The 24,186-nt window shown below is 39.6% G+C and overlaps 2 protein-coding genes across 7 annotated transcripts in view; one reads left to right on the top strand and one right to left on the bottom strand.

Moving 5' to 3' along the window:
- Positions 1-10,420, top strand: part of si:dkey-33c12.4 (uncharacterized protein LOC560112 homolog) — a 12,120-nt gene extending 1,700 nt beyond the window's left edge. The window contains exons 4-18 of one of the 2 annotated variants that reach the window (XM_037796740.1): positions 831-994; positions 1,160-1,243; positions 1,331-1,387; positions 1,528-1,731; positions 1,913-2,116; positions 2,445-2,499; positions 2,588-2,678; positions 2,775-2,916; positions 3,206-3,310; positions 3,620-3,728; positions 3,822-4,008; positions 4,910-4,984; positions 6,002-6,104; positions 7,354-7,460; positions 8,178-10,420. In XM_037796740.1, the coding sequence (XP_037652668.1) occupies positions 831-994; positions 1,160-1,243; positions 1,331-1,387; positions 1,528-1,731; positions 1,913-2,116; positions 2,445-2,499; positions 2,588-2,678; positions 2,775-2,916; positions 3,206-3,310; positions 3,620-3,728; positions 3,822-4,008; positions 4,910-4,984; positions 6,002-6,104; positions 7,354-7,460; positions 8,178-8,310 (1,820 nt within the window). In that variant the 3' untranslated portion in view covers positions 8,311-10,420. The remainder of the gene's footprint in view (positions 1-830; positions 995-1,159; positions 1,244-1,330; positions 1,388-1,527; positions 1,732-1,912; positions 2,117-2,444; positions 2,500-2,587; positions 2,679-2,774; positions 2,917-3,205; positions 3,311-3,619; positions 3,729-3,821; positions 4,009-4,909; positions 4,985-6,001; positions 6,105-7,353; positions 7,461-8,177) is intronic. The other variant, XM_037796741.1, reaches the window with a different exon arrangement.
- The window catches only part of alms1 (ALMS1 centrosome and basal body associated protein), a 71,294-nt gene that overhangs the window by 19,125 nt on the left and 27,983 nt on the right, over positions 1-24,186 (bottom strand). For 2 of the 5 annotated variants that reach the window (XM_037796724.1, XM_037796723.1), the window contains exons 1-2: positions 11,551-11,582; positions 1,878-1,985 (exon numbers count right to left, since the gene is read on the bottom strand). In XM_037796724.1, coding sequence (XP_037652652.1) covers positions 1,878-1,937 — 60 coding nt within the window. In that variant the 5' untranslated portion in view covers positions 1,938-1,985; positions 11,551-11,582. Of the gene's footprint in view, positions 1-1,877; positions 1,986-11,550; positions 11,617-20,808; positions 20,884-24,186 lie in introns of those variants that run through there. The other 3 variants (XM_037796728.1, XM_037796727.1, XM_037796726.1) reach the window with 2 other exon arrangements.

Consider the following 24,186-nt stretch of genomic DNA (forward strand, 5'->3'; position numbering starts at 1 on the left):
TTACTTCCTTGAGATGTCGCCAGGTAACAAATATTTACCGTGTTTTTAGAGGAATCTCCTGGTCTTGTTATACAAAAGAGGTCAGGATGTATCTGCTTAGTTTTGTGATCTCTATCGTAGTGCAAGTCTTCCACCAAATAGCTCATTACAAATTAAAAAAAACAAAACAGTTTAGGTAACATAAGATGTATATGCTGGTTATAGATTAGGCTTTATCCCAGTTGTCCCTCTTCACCCTTCTCATCTTGTTCTGGTAGCACTACAATATCTTTACTAGATAATTAGACACCACCTTCATTTCTACATGTTGTTATGAGTCAACAGCAGAACAGGAATCCTGCAGAGGCCAATTCTGAGGGTGTGGAAGGCTATCATTTTATTCCTGTGTCACTGAACCGCAGATTGCATCCTGTTTAATGTTTAACTGTTCATCTGGTTTTTTTTAGCTGTTTGCAAAGGGTTATGGGAGGCCTTACAGGGTTACAGACTGCGACAATTTTTTGTGAGTGTGCCAGTTCACACAGTCGCATTCATTCGAGTGAATGGTGATCATTATTATTGGTGCCCTCGATGCTGTACCAAAAAAAATTTGTGAATAAATCATGTGCTGGTGAAAATGACTGAGAAAGTTTACTACCAGTGGAAAAGTTAGTCCGGAGCCCTGAGCATTTGATGCAAAGAAACGTATGAGCACATCTCTGGTAAACACAAGATTTAAAGTGGTGCTTTTGTGTGATCATATGTGGAGAAACTCAGTTTTAAAATCGTTTGAGGTTCAGATGATTAAATGAGAAAATGGCACCTTTTTTGTATTTGTCTTCATCTGTCAGGTTTAGATTTTTTAAGGACCTTTGAAGGAGAATTGGAGGACGACCTATATTACGACGACGACGATGATGACGACGATGAAGAAGATGATGATCACTTTTATCCACAAAATGCTGCTCACAAGCATTTAGAACCACATCCACGAATAAAACAGCTCACTGATGAGGTAATACACTTCTGTTTCACTTCTATGAAAGTGAAACCTAAAAGTCCACTTTTTTATCCATCCCCTTTCACAGGGGATTTGTTTCCTACATTTCATTAAATATCATTCCCAGGCAGCATGTATTTCCTGAACATCGGCTCAATACTGAGATATTTTTTTTTTCAGGAGGCTGATAAACATGCAAAAGAATTGATAGAAGAAGAGGAACGGCGTAAGGACAAAACTGAGAAGAACAAGCGTAAGAAATTGGTAAGTGTCCGAATTATTTTTAATTACTAGGATTTAACATTGTTAATGTTGATGTGGCTCACAACACTTTTCTTCTTTCTGTTGCAGCGTAAAAAAGAAAAGAAAAGATTAGAAAAGGAGAATGCAGTTAAAGACATTTTACCTGTAAGCCTTGTTTTACTCATATTGCTGTGAATTACAACACATACACACAAGTGTTAGAGTCTGGAAATAAAACCAGACGGTAAGGCCTTTTCAAAGCCTTGCTGATTACTCATGTTCTTCTTCTCTTTTCGTCATTCTAGGAGGAAGAACAAGGGAAGTCAGACTCCTCAGAAAATCAGGAAGAAAGTCCTGTTATTGAAAGTAATGCAGACGCAAATGATTCTCCCGAATCTGGTAAAACAGAAAATGGAAATGAGGCGGCTGGATGTGATGAGAGCAGTGGTAATAATAAAGAAGTAGAAAGTCTTGCGGAGATGAATAAAACAGAAGATGGGGAGCAAAAGGTTTGTGGAGAGTTTTACATTTCTGTTTGTCACATTGTTTGTTGTCTTTAAATTTACTTTTTTACACGAGTGCAGGCAACAAATTAGTCGTAAAAAGAATTTATACGTCAATCTAAAGTCTGATTATTAGTTCGATCCAAGCTTACCTTCAAACCACCACCTTGTGTTTCATTATCTTCAGCAGGATTTGAATTTAAATAATTCATTTGCTTCTACGGCAAAATCGGTGCCCGAGGAGACGTCTAATCAGAGGCCTGCGAGAGAAAGAAAAAAGAAAAAAACTAAATTACAGGAGGTTCAGCCGTCCAAGGAGGAAAAGCCAAAAATTGTGGAGAAACCCGAAGTACAAAAGAAGAAGGAAGAGAAACCTGAACCCAATAAAGAGGTGAGAACATTGAAAAGTATTTCTTTTAGGTATAATCTTATCCAAATAATGACTCCCAAATTGATTGACAGATATTTTTCCCACACTTGAGTCACATCAGACGATGACAAAAACTAAAATACAACAATATTTAAAATTATCAGCCTAGAAACAACTTTTCAATTATATTTGTGAATGCACCTTTTAATTTATGTGGTCAAAAAAATAAGTGTTTGGGCCTTAAAATCATAACAACTCGGTGTTCAACAGAAACCTACATGCAAATTTAGCGTTTCCTGTAGGGCTCGGCATGCTTCACAGACTAATGTGTTAACTCTAACTTTAACAGAAAACAATGGACTCCGCTGCTGAAGAGTTGTCAAAAAGAAGCAGAGAGCTTGCTGGTAAATAATATTTTACATTGAGACTTTGACAAAAACAAACATGTGAAAGTACTGAAGCAAGCACAACTATCCTTGCTCTTCCTTCCAGGTATTGGAAATCGTTTGGCTGCCTCCGGACAGTACGAGATGGCTGTGAAATGCTTTACTGACGCCATTAAATACAACCCAAAGGAATTTAAGTAAGAACATGGACTTAAATTGACTTCCGACTTCATGTAACCAAACAGAAGCAGTGACTATTAATGAGCGAGACTTACGTTTACTCTGTGTTTCAGGTTATTTGGAAATCGGTCCCTGTGTTTTGAAAGACTGCAGCAGTATGAAAACGCTCTCGGGGATGCTGATCTAGCGCTTTCCATGGAGCCAAACTGGATAAAAGGTTTATTTAGGAAAGGGAAAGCTCTCTGTGGGCTCAAGGTAAGTCACTGCTCCTGTATCCAGTTAACCTCGCTTACACTGTGACCCTTCCTGTTTTCTTTTCATGTATAGTATCCCTTCATGTTGCAACTGGCTTGATATTTTCAAAAAAGCACCTCATGTTTTCTTAAATACAAGCAGAGTGGGCTTCAAGGAAAATAGGTTGGGAACCACTACTCTACAATGTTACTTCCCCAATGCTTAACTAAGAGTTAATGTGCTTTCATTGCTTTATTTAAGATTTTTAAACCCTTACTGATTGCTGATTTCTCCTTCATTTCTCCTCCAGAGATACTACGAGGCCTCGCTGATCTATAAGGAGGTGTTGCAGCTGGAAAGTTCGAGCACTGAAGCCACGCAAGAGCTGAAACGAGCACAGACATTGCACCTTATGGTAAGAGAAGCTTATGGCTAAAAAAAGACAGTCACTCACCAAAGAGACTGAGAACGTCCAATGAAAATGAAAATAGCCCGTTCCTTTGCTCAGTTTATTTCACTCTGTAGTTTCAGTTCATATTTCTAACGCACAATTTGTTTACTTAGAGCTTAATTGAAGGGTATTAGATGCTTTTTATCTGCTAGTTTTGGTTTACATTGTAGATGCTAATAGACAAAGTCTGTATATCAGTCCTCCATGACTTAAATGTCTGTGTATGCTGGTATCATGTCAGGTCACGAGGGTGTCTTTGTACGTCCATTTTAGGAAATGGGATTCAGCTGGGCACAGAGCTCCGAGGCCTTGAAAACACACGCCACGTTAGAGGAAGCGGTTGAAGCTCTGTTTGGTGATGAATGCAATCCGGGTCCTGGAGGTAAACGTCACTCAGTGTTCCTCAGAGTTTGAAAGAGGCCCTGTATCTTCAGTGATGTTCTGGTATTTAAATTGTCTCACTGGCTCTCTTCAGATGCCTGTGCCAGTTGGGACATTGCAGACCAACCAGTGGTGCAGGAGGAAGACGACGACGAGGGAGAGTGGATTGTCCGACAAACTAGTCGTCCTAGAACGCAGCAGGTCAAAGAGTTAGATGCTTTTGGCCTCAGCCGATCGAAATCTCAGTCCCCGACGCCTCATTCGAAGAATTCTTTGAAACCGTAAGACTGCGTATCATTAATGTGTATTTTTTTTTTTACATGTATTTTAAAAATGAAAAACGTTACCTAAGACAATGGTTCCCAACCCTTTTTTTTGGCTTGTGATCCTTTTAAAGTGACGCATTAACTACGTTTACATGCACACTAATATTCCAGAGAAGCATGCCCAAAAGTAAAGCCCATATTTCTGATCAGAAGGAGAAACACACCGACTTTTAAACATTATGAAAGACTTGGATATGCACAAATATCACAACGCCGACCTTTTCAAGAAGGTGGTTGAAGGAATGAAAGAGGGAGGCTGTGTTCGCACGGTCGAACAAGTCTGCCACCGGTTACGTTAATCGGAATATGCACAGCTGCATGTAAATGGTAATATTAGTGGAATATTCACGTTCATTAGCCATGAAAACAGGCAAAAAAAACGAAATATATTTGTGCCTGTAAACTTAGTCACTGTCTATTGTGTACCCTCACCACAGGTTGCATCAGATTGTTGCCTTTTTTTTAAAGTTTTAGAGGCCTGAAGGTACGACTGTTATCCACTATTTAACAATTTTTCAGAAATGATTTGTATAGCAGGTTTTTAAAGAGTTATCATGCCTCATCCTCAGGTTGGGAACCGCTACCCTAATGCTCGTTGTATATATGTGTGTAAACTGTGTCTCACTTTGGATCCTGGAAAAGCTGAAATATGCAAAGATGTACAACAACTGTTCGTTAGTTCATCTTTTGAAAACAGGAAGTATTATACAGGAAGTGTGGTGCATGATTGCATGTTGTTGTGGAGTGTTCACAGATCTGGGTAAAGGGTTAATCATTAAAGGATAGTTGGCTGTATTGTACCCAGAGTGCAGCATCATTTTAAATAGTTGTTTTATCTCTTGTGTTTTCTGTAAAGGGACATTATCTCTGTTTGGGTTGGATCCTTGGCTCCTGCTGTCACCTACTCAACACTTCACGAGCTCTTCAGCAGGTAAAGTACCACAGTCTGATCTCCTTCACGCCTCCAACCATGTTTGAGGATTTCAGGACTAATTAAATTAAAAATCAGTTGATCGATTCGTTATTTGGTCTATAAAATGTCAGAAAATGGAGAAAAATGTGGATCAGTGTTTCCCCAAAACCAAAGATGACGTCCTCAGATGTCTTATTTCGTCCACAACTCAATGATATTCAGTTAACTGTCATAGAGAAGTAAAGAAATCAGAAAATATTCACATTTAAGAAGCTGGAATCAGAGAAGTTTGACTTTTTTTCTCAAAAAAATTACCCAAAACGATTAATAGATTATCAAAAGAGTTTGCCATTAATTTGATAGTTGACAACTAATCGACTAATCGTTGCAGCTCTAGTTTTGAGTATGCAGAATAAAAGTAATAAAGCATTAAATTTTAAATTTACTCATGCAGCATGAGTTTCTGGATTGTTTGCTCACATTTAGTGTCGTCACGATACTGGAATTTCTAACGTAGATACAATACCTTGACAAATGCCAATATTCGATACCATTTTTTTATACCACGGGGTGGGGGAAACTGACACAACATTGAGGGCATCAAATGTTTAGGTTTTTATTAAAAGATAAATGGCGGTGTGTGTGCGTGGGTCAACTCGCTGTCAGAGAGAAGAGAGAGCAGAAAGTGCAGCTTGTATCTGTGTATTGATACCGCGGAAAATGAGTATTACATTATGAGTATACAAATAGTCAGTATTGATATGTATCAATACTTTGATATTTTTGAGAACACTACTCACATTTTAGCATTTGATTTGAAAATAAAAAAATGTATTATGCATAAACTGAAATATTGCTGCTGTGTTCTTGGAATTTGACCAGAAGGCTCAAATGTGTCGACTCTGAGCTTGTTATCTATTTATTGCTTTATTTGCTCTTATTGACTCAAGGCTGCGAAGCAAATTGCCCCGCAGGGATGACAAAGGTTTCAGCTCATGTGCTGCTTACAACTCTCTCCCTTTTTCTCTCTCTCAGAGCCGGGACGGTCTACAGCATCAAGATGCTGCTGGAACAACAGTGTGCCTTTGTGAACTACACCAGAAAAGAAGACTGTGACCGAGCCATCCAGTGTATTAATGTATGTATCTGTTTACTTTGAGTGATATTTACATATTATTTGCTCAGGTAAATAGCTGATTTGACAATCTTGAGCCACTTACAGCTGTTGGAATAGTAGAACAAGCTTATGTCATGATGCATAGTGATATTTCTTGTGGATGACCTGGTTAAAAAGCATGTTGTCTATCCACCACTATCAGCAGCAAAGTGTTTATTACTCTAACAATGACCTAAATCTTCAGCTGGTGGGTTCTCAAAGACACAATGATTTACATTAAAAACACAAATGTAAAATGTTCCTGTAAGAAGTGCAAAGTTTAGAAGTAAATCAGAAAATATTTTAGGGTGTCTAGATTAAAAACTTGGCAGGTTGCAGAATTTTCTAAGTAGAGCAGGAAATTGGAGATTTAGGGAAACGTATTTTTGATTGTGTGTTATTAAAGCAGTGACTGACAGCCGCAGCTCTGTAACTCTGTAAAGTTATTCATGCTTTAAAGACTGTCTGCTTCTCTAAAACTGTGGCATTATTTTCCCATCACACAGATCAACTCTGACATAAATCTTATCAGTTGTTCCTCATTTTCTTTTCGAAGCTGTGTGGCTCTCCGGTAAAAGCTCTGTTGGGCCAAAGATGTTAAAGCTGGGGGAGGCAATTTATTTTGGCGTTGTTAGGCAAAAAATCTTTAAGCATATTGTAATTCAAGTGGTTCCCCAGGGTAGGCAGTTTTAAGGAAAAAAACAAAAGTAGTTAATAGTTATATAGCTGCAATTCTATGAGAATTACCATCCTGTTTTCTTTTACAAACTCTTGGGCCTGTAAAGCCCTCTGAGATGACACACTGTGATTTGAGGCTCTAGCAAGCTACAATATCAGCGAAGCGCAGAGATCGAGAGAAAATGATGCTTTCTTGAGCTGCTGCTGTAGCTACAGTAGCGGCGAGGCTTACTCACGGGTATAGCCATTGAGTATAATGCTGGAATAGTAACTTTTCCTGCAGTCTTTCACTGAAGGGACACGCATTTGTATTTCTAGAACAGCCAATAGGAACGCGCTCTCTCTGAAATGTGATTGGCCAAAATCTCCCGTCACGAGCTAGATTTCTTAAAGCCTGAAAACAGAGCCATGAGGAGGTGCAGAAGTCTAGTTATCTCTCAGGACACTTGAATTACAATATGCTGAAAGGTTATTATGGATTTTTTTTTTCCCCCCAATGATGCCTAAAATATACTGCCTACCCACCCGCTCTAAATGTCTGTTTCTTCCTCAGGGAATGGTGGTAGAGGGCGCTCCACTCGCTGTGCGATATCCCAATAAATTCCACAATGGACTCGGTATGTCCAGATCGGCCGCCTCTGACCCCTTTCCACGCCTCGGGTAAGAACATGCTATTATTCTCCCTTTTTGCTCTTAAGTTTAGATTTTACTTTTCTTCAAGTGTAATGAGATGGAAGAAATATAGATTATTGTCAGTCGTATATTGTTTTACAACTTTAAAAAACAGTGCATGTAAGTAGGATTTTTCTTCTTTTATATGAAGAATAGGATTCATTAACGGTTTCTCATACAAAGTATAAAAAAATAAGTATTAGATTGTCTTTGTTCATATTAGTTATTTTGCTAATTAGTTACCAGTATTTAGAGGTGAAAAGGAACCCTGTCATCTCAGGCCTCCTGATCTTAACAATGACACAATGATTATGCTTTAAAGCCGTGGTTCTCAACATATTTCGTGTCCCTAAGTACCCCTAGATTGATACACATTAGATCACGGACCCCCATTTGGTAAGATTTCGCTTCAGGGACCTCCATCCGAAAAGATTTTGGTTGTAAAATGTGATTAAGACTAAAATTATATAGTTGGCAACTACAGTTGAGGAGATAACCGTGGAGAAAGTGAAACCTATGATCAGAATAGTCACTTCTATAGTGAATTAAATAGTGAAAATAAACTGTTAGCCCATTTTCTGGGGACCTCCTGGAACTCCCTCGAGGACCCCTTGTTGAGAACCACTGCTTTAAAGCATTTAACCCCCCTCTGCAAACTTTAACATGCATCCCTAGAATTGAAATTGTTTTTCCCGTTGTTTGCAGCCTGTACAAGAAGGAGTGCTTTTTCTGGAGGACGACCGGCTGCACGAGGCAGGACTGCACCTTCAGACACGTCCCAGAGAACAAGAACATTGACAAGGACAAATTCACCAGTAGACTGGGGAATTTTATGTAGAAAATCAAAAACGACAAGCATGCGTTGTTCCCTTTGACGTTTGACACAGTGGTGGTGCCAGACTAGGCTGCTTTTAGTCGCCTCTGTTTCGGTTCTTGCGATATTTTGGCTGCAAAAAAAAACAAGACTACTTTGTGTTTAGATTATGTTGCATTTTTGGAAATGTTTGCACCATGATGGCCCACCATTGTTGTACGAATACAAAGGACAAATCAAACTACATTATACTACTGCATTATAGTAATAATTAATGTGCATCGTGCTTTGAGCATTCCTTTGCAATAGGATTTTGTCAGGGATTATTTGCAATTATCGAATCTGTTTAAAGATTGTGTTAGAATACTTGATTTTTACTTTGTTGCTTAACTTTGTTTTTAAAAAAAGATTAACAGATTTCTCTGTTGATTTCTTTCTGTTCAGTCACCACTAGGTGGCGCTGTTACCTTTATCCCTCAACTTTGGGGCTAAAAACTATTCTGCTTTCATTTTAAAGGCTGTGATTGATGAGTAGTTATGCTATCGACACATTAAATGTGCCATGTTTAATTTTGTGAAACTGCTCTGTAATTTGATTGCTGGGGCATTGCGTTTGTCTAATGTGTGGGTTGTTGAGTCAGTAGCTATGTATATTATGTTTAATTGTTTTGTAATGCCATGTGTGTTGGAGGATCAGTTTAGTGCAAACTGTCATACAAATAAGTGCCTTTTAGTAGCACTGGCTGCAGTTTATCATGGGTCAGCCCAGAGGGAATTAAAGCCTCAACTTCAAGAGTGTTTATGTCTTGCTATACGTTAATATACACAGTACAAGACCAAAGACTTGGTGTAGGTGGAACAGTATAGATGGGCCTGGATATGACTCCCTACAAAGAATAATAAAGTCAGCCTCATGATAAGCTGCATAAAGCTAAAGCATGATTTGTGAGCTGGATTATTCAAGCCTCAGCATGTATCTCAATGTAATTTGGGACATCACTATGAGGTCAGAGGAAACCATGACTTGGAGATGAGAGGCCCAGTGGTTTGTCGCTGTCCCACCACTAAAACCATCACCAGATTAATCCCTGCACCAGCTGCGTATCCTGTTGCAGTGTCCTTGAGCGAGAAGCCCCTCGTCTCAGGTCGGCCTGAGTTAGAGTAAAGTGCCAGTTAAACGCCTGAAAAGTAACTATTGTCCCTGAGATTTTATCTAAAGCGAGGTTCTTCTAAGCCTAAAATGCCTCCCTTCAATCTCCCTGACTGTGTCTCCTCTCCTGTTAATGTGGGTGGGATTTGTGTAGATCCCTCTCCCCCTAAAGCCCAGCAGGTTTGAGCATTTCAAGGTCACTTTTGTGACTCCTGTTATGCAATGTTTGGGGTGTGAGTTACAAAATGTTCCCAAAGAGCTGAGTAATTACCTAAAAAAAAAAAACGAGGTTAAAAAAAAAAAAAGTTGAGGCATTAAGCTGTGAAAAGTGCTTAGTCTTGACCTTACAGGCAGAGCAGCTGTACTCGTGGGCATTAATTGGCTGATGGTGGCATACCTCACAAAGCCCTTCTGATCTGTGTGAGATTTGAGAGCATGAAAGGCCTGTAATACTAATAACATGAACTCTGGTTGAACCCATAGAAAGCACTGGGACATTACAAACTTTCAAAATGGGTCTATGTTTAATCTTATTGGTCCGCTTGGAAAACCTGTTCAAATGCAGATAAAGACTGATAAGAGGTTAGCGTTCATCAACATCCCCGCCACTCCCGGGCCCCGGACAAAGCCAATCCCTTACTTAACTAAAGCAAACACCAGGAAGATTAAGTGCATTTTGTTAAAAGACTGCACGGTTTGGAGAGCTTTCAACAGATTTCTCTCCCTCCCAACAGGAGGAAAAAAGAGAACAAGTAAACACAGTAACAGAAATTAACCAGCAGACATGACACGTTGCTCTCCCACTCCTTGCTTTGTGATATATGGCTATGCAGCAAAAAATCCTCCTCGCTCCCCCTCTAGAGAAGTTTTGAGTTGGAGTAATTGAGTGCATTGCTTTTAGCGCAGGGATATATAATCTAATTTTTATTCTAATTCTGTGGTTTCTCCCCGCTGGTAAATAAACTATTGATGTGACATGAGGGAGTAGCTGACTCACGCTGTATATCAACTGTCTGATTTGTTTCTCAGGAAGCCAAAATAAACGCTCCACTGCAGCTTTGCAGCCGCTCGGCTCGAACTTCATAACCTTCCCAGCAGGGCCGCTGCTGTTTGCTCGTTCACTTTTAAAGGAATGACACTTCAAACATATCAGTTTTCTTTGCAGTTTAAAGGCCAGAAAATGTATTTATTCAATCGGCTTCTCGTTATGAGTGATGTGGTCCTACATGAGCACGCAATGTTTCTGCCAAAGTTAGAACAGTTTTAGTTCATTTCACAACACTGATTTGTGTGTGCTCTTCACAGAAGTTTAAAGTGGGCAGGTCAAGATTTAGCAAGATTTAAATCTAAATCTGATGACGGTTGTAAGGTTGTTACCTAATGCTGTTAATCAAATGTGATCACAAGAAGATTAGCTGTGTTTTTGAGTGTTCAAATCTTACAAAAATAATACTTAAAGGTTATAATGGTAATATTTTTAAGTAGACGAATATTTAGAAATACTTCCACAGAGCTTTTAGAAATAGAAAGGAAATATTATGACTGTGAATTAATCATTTAAAAAAGTTTGGCAGGTCCAAAATGAATGTTTTGTTTGTCTCTGTGGAACATATCTGATGTTTGGTTCCCACTTCTAACAAGGCTTGTGAGCCAACGATCAAGTTGGAAAAAATGGATAAATGGCATCTAATGGCTAAATATTAATTATAACTTACTCCTCTAAGGGTGATTTTTCCCCCTCAAAACTTTAACTTTAATTTATTTATAAAGGAATATTTAGTTATAGAGACCTACTCAAGTTTTCAGGGGCTTTAAGACGTGTTTATATTACCAAGAGTTAGCATAAAGTTTTAATATAATATATGGAAAGACACCTTTGCCACTTCTCATTCGCTTTCATTTTTTCTTGACATAATAAAACATTTAAAGAAGCAAGATTTTGTTTTGTTACTACTGGATATTCTGTCAAAAATGTCTTGTAAAAATGCCAAGATGATCAATAATTTATTAAGTTACCGACCCATAGTATTCTTTACTAAACCAAATTCTTGTCTGCTGATTGTACTGAGTGCGATGAAACTGAGATCAACAAGATGATATGATGGTAGACTCACACAATGGGGAGGCATCTGGTTCCCTGCAGTCTCTTTTCAACCGTTTGCTGGATCCCTTTTGTTGCACTGTGAAATGAATACAGTAATTGTCACAATGAGAAATTGACCTTCCCTTTAATCTAGACAGAGGCCCCCTTAACAAGTTAAAATAGCGCAAACCCAATTAGGGAATTGATTGCTTGCTTTCATTTTCCTCATTTGCATCAGGGTCATATAGAGAAGATAAATTAATGTCTAGTCTTTTGTCCGCGCCGTCTTTTCCTGGTTGTGGAGTAGCTATCGCTTAGAAAGGAGCGGGAGAAAAGTCTTTTGTCTCCCCTTGAATAACTCATCTCTGATGATCTGCTGTTAAACACTTAGAGAAAGAAAGACCTACAGGAGATCAATAAGTCCTCACTCTTTCATACTGCTGTACCAATACACAAGTTTTTATGTTAATGTATGATCAAAAACTCAACTTGTAGAGACTCAAGGGATGCCTTTTTTCTCATTGTCAACAAATCCCATGAAAAGGCCCAAACTAGCAAAGCATTAATCCGTCTCTCAGCAACTTTCTACTTCTCTATCCTGTCTATGGCAATGAGCCCTAAGCCCTATTTGTTCTTACAAAATATGTAAATCTTTATGTTACACTGTCATTTAAAAAAGACCCAGTCATTTCCTAAATCAGTTGGGCACTGTAGTTTTCAGCAAACACTTATCAAATAGCAGTAAATAATGTAAATAATGTAGGGGACTATTTTCAGCTGTGGATTAATACACATTTGGTGAATATTTACAGCAGAAGGACGGTGTGTTTGTGTCTGAGTCCAAATAAACAGTGCCCATGTTCGTCTTTTACACATCAAAGTCTGTTAACAGGTTTTAGGGAGTACTCATAGACTGTATATAAGAAGTGGACGTAGTCACCCTGACGTCACCAATTGGTTTGTTGACTACCATTTTGAAGCCTCGAGTTGAGCATTTTGGCCGTCGCCTTCTTGTTTTTTTGCAACCAAAAGTGACACGAGAGGGTGGAGCTACAACCAAACGTTAAATAAGACATTTTTAGGCTTCCAAAAAGCTTATAATTAACTTTCATGAACTGAAAACACACTGTGAAAGGGTTAAAGTTGTAAGACGAAAACACGGACAACAGACCGGACAACGCCATGGTAGCAGCCACGCCCCAAAACATCCCCTGCTTTGTGGTCTATTTGACTCTAAATGGGACGATAATTTACTAAATGAACATCATGCTGTATTGAAGAAGACTTGAAACTAGTGATTGAAACCATAAACTCATGTTTACAATGTTTACTGAGGTAATAAATCAAGTGAGAAGTAGGCTCATTTTCTCAGAGACTTCTATACAATCAGACTTCTTTTTGCAACCAGAGGAGTCGCCCCCTGCTGGCTATTAGAAAGAATGACAGTTTAAGGCACTTCTGCATTGGCTTCACTTTTCAGACCCCGGAGTTGCCCACTGGCATAACACACCAGAATCCTCGATCAAGTTGCATTATGGGTAATGTAGGCTCCAGGTTTCTGATTTTTATTATTATTATTTTTTTCAAACTGTCTGTCATGAAGCTGACTGTTACAGAGTGCAATTTTAAATCAGTGCAGTACTCTCTTATAATAAGATAACTTGTCATCCAGTGCAACTGTGTGACTCTTTAATGTGTTTTGTAATAGATTTTGACAACAATGGAGCTCAATGGCACAGAGGAATAAGATATTTCAGGCTTTGGATGCAGACACAATAATTCTTCGTCTTTTCATGGGATTTGTTGACAAAATGAAAAAATATAAAATATCACCAGACTTATCCTGTAAAACTGTGAACATTAACTAACATTTTAAAAATCTAAACCACTAAAGAATGGTTTAAACAATGATCAGCAGTAATATGATTACAATAGGTGTAGCTAACGGGTTAACACATAAAAACACTGGTATGATCCTTGTAACATCCTTGTTTTCATTTTTCAGTGTTCAATAAAACTGTCTGCATCCATAATGTACACTTCTGTTTCCTTACGTCTGAATAAATTATTAAAGAGCGCAGGTTTTTATGTGTATATGTGCACGTTTATGTTCCCCCGACAGAGACTGTAGGCTGACAGGGAGGATAATGGCATTGACTCCCTTTGTCGTCTTCCCTGATAAATGGCAGTTTAAAGGTTGAATCTCACATCTCTTTTATCTCCTTCAGACGTGCACAGGCACAAATCCTAAGCGTTGTCACTTTATTTTGGTCTTTGTCTCCGTGATCGATTGAGAAATGTCCTATATGGGAGCAAAGTGTCATTAACATGATTAGAGGCTTGTAAACAAAAAAATGGCCTTTGGCTTTCTCGAGGCAGCGCTGCACACACTGTGATGCAGAGCTGGGCATGCCTCAACTTGTGTTTCCTTCAAGTATTTACGTGACTTAATGGGGCAAGAAAAATGTGGCCTGTGTGCGTTGTAATCATTAAAACCTGCAGTCAGGTTGTATTTCATCTCGCTATCGACTCACATATCTGGAGGTAACATGTTCAAGGGCATGAAAAATGTCACGGCCCGTAAATCCTCTCATTGTTGCCTCAAGGAGTTTGACTTCCAATAATTGATGCCCACTTCCATACATCATTGCTGTTCATTCCTGCAGAGCTCTTAATGCTAAATCTCACTCGGGCCTCTTTCACACATTGTCCGGTGACGTTCTGTGTCCCTCATTTTTCAAAAAAACATAGATTGACCTGCACAACACCGGACTAAATAATGTCTCCATTAATCTACGGGTTATTCCTCGCACTGTAATTTATAACAGGAGACACTTGTAATAAAACCTTGCCCTCCAGGCTTTTACCAAACTGCGTGCTTCCTGTACAAATGAAACCTGCTTCCTTTAATACAGATAATGCTGAGTGGCATGTGAGCTCAGTTCAAGTCTTTGGTGTTTATGAATGGACGAGGAAATATAACTCACCGCCGATCATTGTAGTCAAATTTATCTTCATTACCGAAGTGGTTTGCGCCACCGAGCTTTATTGTTTAAACACCTTTAGTTTGAGTCAAGGCAAACAAGGCGGTTTGCTCTGTAGTGTTTACCACCCATTTAAGAAGCACTGAGGAGGCTGTTTATCTCTTTTCTGGTTCTAGAGGCCGTGTAGCAACCAGGATGTCTGGGACGATTTAAGACTTCCTCCTGCTCGCCCGCTTGGTTTCCCTGCTTGAAAATGCTGCAGAGGATCCATCTATTCCTCCCGTTGTAATGAACCTCCCTGGGGGCCCGGGCGCACCATGTGAAGACGCCTTAGTACCAGAGCGATTCATTACCTCGGAAATGTGAGCTTTTGTTCCGTTTTCAGCAGAGCCCCATTAATCTTGGGCTGCCTCCTGGCATGCAGGCCAGGTACTGCTTAGGTAATTACAGTTAATCATCATTCAGACGTGCACATGGACCGTGGGCTCCTCAGTGGCTTCCACGCAGGGGCAAATCTTCCCCCTTACACTCTTGTTTACCCCCCTCCTACTGTACAAGCGTCCCAGTTGCACCACAAAAGAAGCCTCGTTTCTTTCTTTTTTTTGTCCTGGTAACCGAACCGCGAGCGTTTTGGTAATTGTGTCCAGGAAGATTTGGCTCCAGTTGTGCAGCAGCCTCCCGTGCACAAACAAGTAAACATCCCCATGCCGCCTCCCCCCCTTCAAACATTTACACTATCCAGCTGTCGATGTTGCACAGTTACTGGAGCCTACTGTTCACCTGCCGTTCATGATTGCCATTAATGGACAGATTACAAGATGGATGATTTTCAGGAGCAACAAGCAGAAGCAGACCATCTGTATCTCGGCAGCGGGGATAACTTCATCACCCAGGGTTTCCTACTGAAAACATGGACAGCTTTGATAGCTGAAATGTTTACATTTAGAGCTAAATCAATACATATATTACTCCTTTAGCTGAACGTCAAGCAATTAATCAGCAACAATAATGATATTTGATTAACTGATTTGTTGTTTGATTGATAATGAATCTTACTGACTTGACCTCTAGCGCCATCATGAGATTAACGTTTGTGTTTTTTAAAAGTCTCAACAACTATTGTTGGATTGCGATGAAATTTGGTACAGACATAAATAACTATGGTGATCCTCTGACTTTTCATCTAGCGCCATCATCTGGTCAAAATTTTAATTTGTCCAATACTTTGATTTATGACGAAAATTAAAAACTACTACAAAACTATTGACATTTCCATCAGCCTCAGCTGTACGTTGTTTTGTATCATAGACTGTAGTGTATATAGCAAGTGACCGGGACATCAGCCATTGGTTTGTGGACTGGCGTTTTGAAGCCTCGAGTTTGGCATTTTGGCCATTGCCATCTTGTTTTTTGCAACCAGAGGTGACACAAGAGGGTGGAGCTAAGTACTGAACTGAAAACACACTGTAAAAGGGTTAAAAATATAAGACACATAAAACATAAAACACGGACAACTCCCAGACTGGACAACGCCGTGGTAGCGACCTGTCAATCACGAGGTAGCCACGCCCTAAAGCATCCCCTGCTTTATGGTCTATTTGACTCTAAATGGGACCATAATATACTAAATGAACATCATGCTGTATTGAAGAAGACTTGAAACTAGCGATTGAGACCATAAACTCATGTTTACAATGTTTACTGAGGTAATAAATCAAGTGAGAAGTAGACTCATTTTCTCATAGACTTCTATACAATCAGACTTCTTTTTGCAACCAGAGGAGTCGCCCCCTGCTGGCTATTAGAAAGAATGACCGTTTATGGCACTTCAGCATTGGCCTCACTTTCAGTCCCGTAGGTTACTGACTGTTTAGTACTAATTAGCATGCTAACACACTAAATTAAGAATGTGAACATGTTCAACATTGTACCCGTTAAACATCAGCATGTTAGCATGTTGATGTTAGCATTTAGCTCAAAGTAACAGCCTCAATGAGCGGCTAGCTTAGATGTAGGCTCTTGTTTTAATGCCGAAAAAAAAAAAAAATAACTTCAGTTTTGCAAATGAGAATATTTGCTCATCTTAGTCTTAATATCTTTATATATCTTAATATTTGGGTTTTCAACTGTTGATCAGACAAAACGTGTAATTTAACTGTCAACTGGAAAATTTTGATGTTTGCTTTTTTCACTATTTTGAGACGTTTTACAGACCGAATAATTATAATGAATGAAAACAATTGTTAATTGCACCTATTTTTATATTATTATTATTATTATTATTATTAATACAGTAAAGCAATGGAGTACAATACAAGCTCGGCTGCTGGTAGATTTAGTTGAAAGTGTAATAATAACCCGGTTCACATTATTATATAATTCCTTGGGAAAAGAAGATTACCATTCTGAGAATAATAAAGCATTTCTTTTAACATTTAACGTTTATTATTCAGCATCTCTAAAAGATTCAGTCAGTAAGACGGTTATGATTTAAAAAAAAAAAAAAATGGCATAAAGGAAAAATGTACTTAGTTATGCGTCATTGGTGTATTTTCCTTTTTGGTGTACCATTGTTTGCATTCAGCTTTAAGTTATACTGCACATACAGGGGCAGAGAAAGGTCCTGGTAATATAGTAAGAAAGATAAACAGGGAGATATCCACTGTAGAAAAAGACAAAGAGCAGTTTGTTCACCCACTGTAGGAGGAAGTGTACCAGAATGTGTGTTAAGGGTCACGACTCTCATTTTCACGGTTGAGTGCAAAATTGTGGTTTAAGACCGAAGCCTTTCCATATAGATTCAAACTGTTAGTTGTTTACTTGTTTACTAAAACCTTATCTTGGAAATATAAATGCTCTATTTTTTTTCTGCTATGGGTCATCTTGTAAGAGAAATATTTTCTTTTTCTTTTTACAACAAAACCCTTCAGCTGTGTAGTTCCCCAGAAGACCATCCAGTCAGTCAGTCATCCATTCAACAGATTAAAAAACACTAGCGTCTAGGGAAACTGTGAAGACTCTTGATCAGCTCGCTGTTGCACATTCCTCTAAAGGCCAGCCACGAGCTCTCGGGGTATTGATTAACATTTTAGATATGAGCAAAGAAGGGAATCAATATGTGCTGTCCTATTAGCAAAACGTGCCCTTAGCGGTTTGTTGTTTGTAATTTGAATGGAGATAAACCCGGCGCTTAAAGGCTGCAGCAGTAAATGAGATAGTTTTAGTCTGGTTGACCTCCTTCAAGGAGAACAAAAGCAAACAAGACCGTGCTGCTGTTTGCTTTACTTGATAAAAAAAACAAAAAAGCAGAGATTGTAATGATGGTAAAGTATGCTGAAGACATTTAAGACCTGTCTGTCGGAAATGAGGAATGAGTGAGGTCTGTTATCTGATGTCAGAGGAGGGAAGAAAGCTTTTCTCTGGTTTGTTTCGCACCTGTTGGGTTGCGTAAACAAAGGAGAGAGAAGCTGGAAGACGTCCCTGACACTGTCATCATTCAAGTGTTGCAGACACACTAATGCATGCATAGGAAAAAAAATTAAAGGGTGCAGATTTTTCTGGTCTCTTTTTTCACATAAAAAAAATTCCTGGAAGCCAAGAACCAGGTCTATTTGGGTTAATTATAAAGCTCGGAACGACTGCATGTTAGCAGACAAGATCTTTAAAGGGTAAGTCTATTTTAATGTCAACAAATCAGTGTGATGAACACACACATCTCTCTTGTCTCAGCCATCTCCTAAAAATTACCATACAATGAAGGAAGGAAACGTGTTTTTTTCGCAGATTTCGTTTGTTTTTATCACAAATATGTTTGTAATGATAGTCCGCGGGGTGGTGGATGGGTCAACAAACACAGGACTTCAGGAGGCCACTGTCTGTGTCCCGTTTGAAACTAAAACTCAATGTTCACTTATTTTAATCATGCTTTTGTAGTTTTGTGTGTTTTTGTTGTTTTGTATAAATTTCGTGGTAATTTTAAGCCAAACTATGATTTTGTTTTTTACTAAACCTAACTAAGTAGTTTTGTTGCGTTTTTTGTTTTGTTTTGCTTCAATTTACAATGTTAACCACATGTTTAAAACTGTTTAAAAGTGTGACTGTAATCCAGGAGAAAATACATTTCCCTCGAAACGTATTTGAGAATGCAGTTTAGTTGTATGGGAACGTCATTTTGTAGGAGAAAGGGTTGCTTGTCTAGGTGCGGAGTCCAAAAAAACAGAATTATGTCTGCCAAGGACTTGCAACACTGTTGAATACTCCCTTTAAATTTTCTAATATATAATATTAGCAAAAGGTATGTTTCGAGCCCGAGTTGGCTCGTCGTCAGGTAGGCTACAGACGTATTAAGGTATAACAGAGAGCCAAATTTAAAATGAGTTCTGTAGGACATAAATTATTGTCAACAAATCCCATGAAATCCCCCAAACCAACCATGAACCGCTCCTGAGATTCAACCTTTAAACTTCCATTTATCAGGGAGGACAACAAAGGGGGTCAATGCCATTATCCTCCCTCTCACCCTGCAGTCTCTGTGTGGGAACATAAACACGCACATACACACATCATTCATTCAGATGAAAAGAAACAGGAGTGAACATTATGGATGCAGGCGGACAGTTTTACTGAACATACATTATGTGCAGATACATAAAAAACATGGATGTTATAAGAACTACACCATTTTAAACTACATTCACTACTGTAATATTTATATTGTTTTATGCATTTTTCCTTCTTTCCAGGTAAATAAGGGGAGAAAAACTGTTTTAAAAGATACGTCTGACGAAATTCTACGTTTTTTATATAACAACTATTGTGTGTTTATCAAAGCCTGATATATCTTATTCCCTTTGTGCCATAGAGCCCCATTCTTATCCAACAACTATTAAATCAGTGAGCAACACGGTTGCACTGGGTGACATGTTCCTTCATTACCATGAACATGAATTTTGACTTATTTCCAGTAGCTATACTACGAAAAGTAAGACACTGTAATTTGTATATATCCTACAAAATCAATTCATATGTAATCCACGTAATCGTGAACCAGGAAGTATAAAGAGCGACAGACGCAGCATAGGGACGAGGTCGGGGTGGATGGGTGGGTCAGAAAAACACCGGACTTTCACCCAGGAGACCAGCGTTCATATCCTGTGTGAAACTAGAAGTCAGCATTGATTTATTTGTCACGTAAAGTCCGTACTTAAGTTACGCCACTTCCGGAGTTATTTGAACCCAAACCACGACCTTTTCCTAGACCTAACCAAGTTGTTTCCTGTGAAGACGGAGGTTTATTTTGAAAAGAATTTATGCATGTAATGTGCAGGAAATTGACGCGTGTTGCTGGACATTAGTAGGAAAACGTAAAAAAATAAGGAATAACTTTTTGTAAGATATCATATGAACCGTTGTATGAGGATACGTTTCACTAGAGCACCAGATGTGTATTAATCTGCAGATGAAAATAGTCCCCAATGAATACGGTATTTACTTCTATTTGAGTAGCGTTTGCTAAAAAACTACAGTGCCCTGCTGCTTAGGGACATTATTTAACCTTGTAAAAAAAATAAATCTAGATATTTGTGACCTGTTTTTAAAGATTTATATCTTCATTAAGAACCAATGGTCTTTGGGATGTGAGCCGCATACATGGAAGGGAAGTCAGAAAGAATCGAGAGACGGATTAACACGTTGTTTTTGTTCTTAACATGGGATTTGTTGACAATGAGAAAATTAAATAATAACGCCAGCCTTATCCTTTATAGTTTTAGGGATATTGATACAGGTATAATATTATTTTGATTATGATTACGTCATGCAGAAATCCAGATTCTTCCACGGAACATTAGAGGAGGAACACGTTGAGGTCCACATCTTTCTCAGTGAAGCCTCACCGATTGTTTGCTTTTACCTTTGTGTCCTCCTCCTCACCGCTGCCACCTTAAACCGCAAGACACCTGTCCCTTTGTGTGACACTTTCCACACACACACACCCATTGAAGACCTCTGGGGGTTTCTGCCCAGTCATTTGGCACATTTTTGATGTTGAATCAAAAAAGACAAAATGAGAGAGCGAGGAGGGAGCGGGGAGGGAGAGAGGGAGCAATCTAGGCTTTCCACTCCAGTGAAAGGCACTCTTTGTTGAGCACTCCTCTGCAAACCCCCCCCCCCATCCCAACCCTCCCTCCGTATCCACCCTTCATCCCCCTCCCTCCCCTCCAAAGCCCGGGCGGATTTTTCATTAAATGCTATCACAAATGTGACTGGTCCTATTCATGGGCAGATGGAGGGCTGGAGACCAATACCTTCACTGGAGAATGACAGGAATCTGGGCTGTAGGTGAAGGTCCGGGTGGATAGACCGGGCAGATTTTAGAGGACCTGACAGAGACGGAAAAAAATGCTTTTTCCAAGGTTTTTCTTTGTGTTTTTCCCAATCCCGAATATGTTTGATATATTCCTCTGGACCAATGTGTTCTGATTTTCTCCGGTCAGACCTCCTTTGTTTGCAGAGAAAAGGAAAAACAACCTCACATTTGTTATATTCAATGGCAGCTCAGTGTTTTCTCTCTCTGCTCAGAGGCTCCTCCAAGTAAGACCTCCTTGTCCTCATTTTTTTTTTTTAAATAAAAGCTACTTAAAGAGTTAAGAGCACTCTGCCTAAACAAAACAACATATTGTGCCACTGTTTCCTCAGACAAACAAGGTGACCAGATCAATCCGCTGTTCATTTCTCACCAAAAGGAAAGAGATGAACCTCTCATATTGTTAGAGAGCGGTCGATTATGTCACCGGACAATAGAAGGCAGCGGGTTGGAAGAAAACACAAACAATGATTTCCGCAACAGCAATTTAATCCTCTGGCGTTAAAACCTGACACAAAGTGGACAAAGGCGAGGAGGCTGGCACGAATAAACCCCTGAATCTGAAGATTAAGCAAAAAAAAATAAAAGAGGATCCTTTGTGTAAAAAGGCCCTTTATCTGCTTTTGAAGTCTGTGAGACCTGCCAGCCGTCCTCAGCCTCTCTTTGTAACCGGCCCCCATGTCCCACAGCAAACCACCACCTCACTTTCATCTGCCCGTCATCTTAGGGGGCAATTAATGCCATTCAGGTCTACCCACTACACGGAGAGAGAGAGAGAGGGGGAGAGATGGTGGGAAGGCTCATCTACTTGTTGAAGCAGGGACTTGACAACAGTTTAGTGTAGCCTAATTTGGTGCATATAAGGCAAGTGTCATTTCTTGATCTGGAAAATTCAGCGCCGCTCTCCTCTCTGTGTTATTATTTATATTTGATTGGGCTTCTGTTTACAGGCAGGCAGCGTGGAAACCAGCCAGGCTGTTGCTTAATGAATATTTCACTGCCTCCACACAATAAGCCTCCCATGATAGCCCTGTGAATAATGTCCCGCTCGGCTCTGCAATAACTCCAACTCATACTTGATAAAGCTGCATGTGAGGAGAAGCCCCGGGTTTTATCATTGACCTTTTCGCTCCCCGCTGTAGTTCCTTTACTCTGGGGACTCCCACTGTTTCTCCTTTGCTGTTCTAATACAGCGGCCCCGGCGTCTGCGTCTGCAAGAGGCAGGGGAAATAAAGACTCCATTTGCATTACGTAATTTCATGCATTATTCAGAGCTTCAGAGAATCATTTCACCTAGACAACTCCTCAGAGGGCAGTGAGGAGATAACTGTTAGTGACAGGACTGGCTCATGAAATGCAGAGTGACTTAACCACCCAATCTGCAGATATTACCCCGGCCTGAATTGGAAATAGACGCCGGCACACTCACGCAGATGCGCTCTTACAGAAGTACGCACTCGCTGTTATTTTCTTTTCTTTTTTTATCACTGAGGGGGAACAAGCGATATCAGATGCAAATGTTTACAGTATATCTGTTTTATGATGCTCTTGATATTTCAAAGGATTTCAAAGATGGAAAACTCCAGCACAGATGAGTTGTGCTGTACATCGAGGAGGAGTTTTCTTCCTCACACACAAAAAGAGGCTTTAATTCAGATACTGTTAGATAGAGATGTTCTATTTCTGCTTGTGCTTGCTTTTCCCAATGCGGCTCTTCCGCAGCCTGTTATGTTGTAGTCTTTTCAAAACGGGGAATATGTAAAGATTTTATTGTCATAATGTGTCTATTTTTTTTTTTTAATGGGCTGCATTAGTTTGGAAGCAGAATTCACAGCAGCAGCAGCGAGTTTGTCACGAGGCAAAGAGAGTGCAGACAGGCCAATTAGTGCAATCAAACAGCCACTGTAGCACATAAGCTGCATAGCAGGGCTGCTCACAGCAACTGGACGTCGTTTCTTTATTGTCCAGGGCTCAGAGAGGAGTCTGAAAGAGCCCACAGAGCCAATGTTATCGCAGCCAGGGAACACAAGACGACTGAGAAATAAAGCTTTCTCCCTCTAATCATAGACAATGGAGTGTATTTCATTAAGCCAGATAATGGTGTGTGCATTTCATTACCATAGATAACTAGGAATATTTAGATGAGGGATGAGGTGCTCATAAAGCGCCAGTTGGTAGCCATGGTAACCTGGATCTTGGCAAACAAAAGAGTCGGGGAGAAATGTTTGCAAGGGGACGGAAAGAAAAGGGGAAACCAGAGAAAAGAGGGAAGGAGGCAGACTGAGAGGAATCGCAGAGCTAAACACAATCCAGGGCCAAAGCAACCGGGCCGAACGCCTCCATGTTGTTTTCCTTCCTGCATCCAGAGACTCAGGTGACCACCGTGATCCTCCTTTGTTCTCAGAAGTTAAATATGCTCCCCTCCGTAGGATACCCGGCATAATCACATGCTAATGTAGCCACGGGCCAAATAATAAACTTAATCACCCAAATGTGGAAATCAATGTGCAGTAAGAAAACCTATCCATCCATCTTCGCTCCGCTCCTGTGGATATTACAACCCCCACGTGCCCCGCTCATGCTGCCAGTCAAACCTGACTTTATGTTGTGTGAATTTCAAATGAAGATGCTTGCTGACAATAAGAAGGGCCTCTGAGCCTAAATCAGCCCAAACCGTGACCTTGACCTTGGAGGACGGTTCTCATTCACCCCGTTTCAGAGCTGTCAGTTTGAGGATGTTTTGTATAACGGAGGATGACACTAAAGAAATGGAAATCCATTTATTTTTTAGGCAGCATGCGACATTAAGCCCCTCAGATATAAGTCTGTCATTATTAATGTTGAAACATAATTTGCGGCTGGAAAATTAAGGGTTGGAGTGAATGACAACTCAATTCAGCTGATTTGGCATTTGCAAAATATAAACATTGATTACGGCTGCTCACTTTTTTTTAAATAATAAATTGGCCAGTCAAGCTTCTGTACGCTGTAATTACAAGTTAAGTCACAACTGCATCATTTAATTTGACAGATTAAAACAAGTTTTAGACTGTCCTGTCATACAACCTAAATTAATATTTTTCATCAGATGACAACTGAAAAGACATGGAGAAAAAAATGCTTTTCATTTCTTTGGCATTTTTTGTTAAAGCACTTCTTTGTTCAGTTTGTCCTTTTATGGATTATGAGCTTCTGTTTTAAGACTCTTAAATTCTGAATAAGAGTCTATAGAAATGCTAGGGGATCTTTGAGTCCGTACTTTAAACTAACTAACAAATGCTAACATGCTGATGCTAAGCATGTTTACCATCTTAGTTTA

The sequence above is a fragment of the Sebastes umbrosus genome, chromosome 16 (genome assembly GCF_015220745.1).
Source record: "Sebastes umbrosus isolate fSebUmb1 chromosome 16, fSebUmb1.pri, whole genome shotgun sequence".
NCBI lineage: Eukaryota > Metazoa > Chordata > Actinopteri > Perciformes > Sebastidae > Sebastes > Sebastes umbrosus.